This window comes from Salmo salar, chromosome ssa20 (genome assembly GCF_905237065.1).
Source record: "Salmo salar chromosome ssa20, Ssal_v3.1, whole genome shotgun sequence".
Classification (NCBI taxonomy): domain Eukaryota; kingdom Metazoa; phylum Chordata; class Actinopteri; order Salmoniformes; family Salmonidae; genus Salmo; species Salmo salar.
The window spans coordinates 37664506-37668132 of NC_059461.1; the positions used below are offsets into that span (position 1 = coordinate 37664506).

The window sequence follows — 3627 nt, forward strand, 5'->3', positions numbered from 1 at the left end:
TCTGTCTACCAAAATTTACTATTGTGTACCTTAGTAGCGCTTCCCTTCCCTTTTCTACTACTGTAGGTATAACTGGCCAATTTGCTGTGAACTGCATCATACAATAAAATCACAGAGAATACAATTTTTAAAGACAGAAATCATGGCAAAGATGTCAATTATGTCAGTACTGTATGTAAAATGGTAGATGTGAGAATGTTTTAAACTGTACCTGTCAGGGCTGGCTCAAGAAAGCAGGAGAGGAAGAGTCAGGCGCAGGAGACAGTGAATTCTTGAACACACTTTAATTCAAGAAAACTGTTATGGTCGTCAGAAAATAGGGACGCAGCCCTTAAATACTTCTGCGGTGGTAAAACACAAAAAACCAACCACATGCAGAGGGGAAAAAAAACACACGTTCCTCAAGCACACAAACCTGACAAGGAACATAATCACGCACAAACACAGACATACTACGCTAAACTAAATAACCCCCCCTACTAATAACTAACCCAAAACAGGTGCGTGCCTACCTAGACCTAACCAACAGAAAGTGAAACAAAAAGGATCGATGGCAGCTAGTAGGCCGGCGACGACGACCGCCGAGCCCCGCCCGGTCGAGGGGGGGTGCCACCATCCGTCGGTGTCGTGACAGTACTCCCCCCCTGACGCGCGGCTCCCGCAGCGCGCCGACGCCGGCCTCGAGGACGCCCGGAGGGCGAGGCGCAGGGCGATCCGGATGGAGGCTGTGGAACTCCCGGATGAGCGCTGGGTCCAATATGTCCTCCACCGGGACCCAGCACCTCTCCTCCGGGCCGTACCCCTCCCAGTCCACGAGGTACTGCAGGCCCCTCGCCCGGCGTCTGGAGTCCAAGATGGACCGGACTGTGTACGCCGGGGGCCCCCCGATGTCCAGGGGGGGTGGAGGGACCTCCAGCACCTCATCTTCCTGCAGCGGACCAGCTACCACCGGCCTGAGGAGAGACACATGAAACGAGGGGTTAATATGATAATAAGAAGGAAGTTGTAATCTGTAACACACCTCGTTTATTCTCCTCAGGACTTTAAATGGCCCCACAAACCGCGGACCCAGCTTCCGGCAGGGCAGGCGGAGGGGCAGGTTCCGGGTCGAGAGCCAGACTCTCTCCCCTGGGGTGAACACGAGGGCCTCGCTGCGGCGCCGGTCAGCGCTCGCCTTTTGTCGCTCCCTGGCTCGTTCCAGGGATTCCTGCACAGCGTCCCAGGTCTCCCTTGAACGCTGAACCCATTCCTCCACCGCAGGGGCCTCCGTCTGGCTCTGATGCCATGGCCCCAGGACCGGCTGATAACCCAACACACATTGGAATGGCGACATGTTGGTAGAGGAGTGGCGCAAAGAGTTCTGAGCCATTTCGGCCCATGGTAAGAACCTTGCCCACTCCCCTGGCCGGTCCTGGCAGTAGGACCGCAGAAACCTGCCCACCTCCTGGTTTACCCTTTCTACCTGCCCATTACTTTCTGGGTGAAACCCTGAGGTCAAACTGACCGAAACCCCCAGTCGCTCCATAAACGCTCACCACACTCGGGACGTGAACTGGGGGCCTCGATCTGAGACGATATCCTCGGCACCCCGTAGTGCCGGAAGACGTGGGTGAATAAGGCCTCCGCGGTCTGCAGGGCCGTAGGAAGACCGGGTAAAGGAAGCAGACGGCAGGACTTAGAGAACCGGTCCACAACGACCAGGATCGTAGTGTTGCCCTGAGACGGCGGGAGATCGGTCAGGAAATCCACCGCCAGGTGGGACCATGGTCGCTGTGGAACCGGGAGGGGCTGTAATTTCCCTCTAGGCAGGTGCCTGGGAGCCTTACTCTGAGCGCACACCGAACAGGAGGAGACACCAAGGTGGGCCACCAGTATCTCCCACTAAGACCACACACTGTCCGCTCAACCCCTGGCTGACCCGAGGAGGGAAGCGTGTGCGCCCACCTAATCAAACGATCGCGAACACCGAGCGGAACGTACTTACGACCCACTGGACACTGCGGAGGAGTAGGCTCCGTCCGTAACGCCCGCTCGATGTCCGCGTCCACCTCCCAGACCACCGGTGCCACCAGGCAGGAGGCTGGAAGTATGGGAGTGGGATCAGTGGACCGTTCCTCGGCGTCATGGACACGTGACAGTGCGTCGGCCTTAGTGTTCCGGGAACCTGGGATATACGAGATGTTAAACTGAAATCTAGTAAAGAACATCGCCCACCTGGCTTGACGCGGGTTCAGTCTCCTCGCCGCCCGGATGTACTCCAGATTGCGGTGGTCAGTCCAGATGAGAAAAGGGTGACGCGCCCCCTCAAGCCAATGTCTCCACACCTTCAGGGCTCTGACCACAGCCAACAACTGCCTGTCCCACACATCATAGTTACGCTCCGCCGGGCTCAACTTCCTAGAGAAGAAGGCGCAGGGGCGGAGCTTGGGGGGGGTGCCCGAGCGCTGGGATAGCACGGCTCCTACCCCAGCCTCGGACGCATCCACCTCCACTATGAAGGGCAAAGAGGGGTCCGGATGCGCCAGCACCGGAGCGTCGGTGAACAAAACCTTCAGACGACTAAAGGCCCTGTCTGCCTCCGCGGACCACCGCAACCGCACTGGGCCCCCCTTCATCAGTGAGGTAATGGGAGCCGCCACCTGCCCAAAGCCCCGGATAAACCTCCGGTAGTAATTGGCAAATCCCAAAAACCGCTGCACCTCCTTCACCGTGGTGGGAGTCGGCCAATTACGCACGGCTGAGATGCGGTCACATTCCATCACTACCCCTGATGTGGAAATGCGATACCCCAAGTAGGGGACGGCTGGTTTGGAAAACTCACATTTCTCAGCCTTGACGTATAGGTCATGCTCCATCAGTCGCCCACGCACTTTACGAACCAGAGACACATGCTCGGCGCGTGTAGCGGAGTAGACCAGAATGTCATCGATGTACACCACTACACCCTGACCGAGCAGGTCCCGGAGAATCTCGTCCACAAAGGATTGGAAGACTGCGGGAGCATTCTTTAACCCATACGGCATGACGAGGTACTCATAATGGCCAGATGCGGTACTAAATGCAGTTTTCCACTCGTCCCCTCCTCGGATACGCACCAGATTATATGCACTCCTGAGATCCAATTTCGTGAAGAAGCGTGCCCCGTGAAATGACTCTATCGCCGATGCGATGAGAGGTAGTGGGTAACTGAAACCCACTGTGATGGCATTTAGACCTCTATAGTCAATGCACGGGCGCAGACCTCCCTCGTTCTTCTTCACAAAAAAGAAGCTCGAGGAGACGGGTGAGTTAGATGGCCAAATGTATCCCTGCCTCAAAGACTCAGTGACGTATGTTTCCATAGCCGCTGTTTCTTCCTGAGACAGGGGATAAACGTGACTACGAGGAAGTGCAGCGCCCACCTGGAGGTTTATTGCACAGTCTCCTCGTCGATGAGGTGGTAATTGGGTCGCCTTCGTTTTACTGAAGGCGATAGCCGAATCGGCATACTCTGAGGGAATGTGCACGATGGAGACTTGGTCTGGACTCTCCACCGTAGTCACACCGATGGAAACTCCTATGCACCTGCCCGAGCACTCATTTGACCACCCCTTAAGAGCCCTCTGTCCCCACGAAATCTTAGGGTTG

General features: G+C 56.3%; 1 protein-coding gene across 1 annotated transcript; it reads right to left on the reverse strand.

The window, feature by feature from the left end:
* Positions 1-401: 401 nt before the first annotated feature.
* Positions 402-2873, reverse strand: LOC123729165 (uncharacterized mitochondrial protein AtMg00860-like). Its single transcript, XM_045703367.1, has 2 exons — positions 2438-2873; positions 402-415 (listed from the first exon to the last, which is right to left on the reverse strand). Exons 1-2 carry the CDS (start codon positions 2853-2855, stop codon positions 402-404), a joined length of 432 nt encoding a protein of 143 aa, XP_045559323.1. The 5' UTR covers positions 2856-2873.
* Positions 2874-3627: the final 754 nt, after the last annotated feature.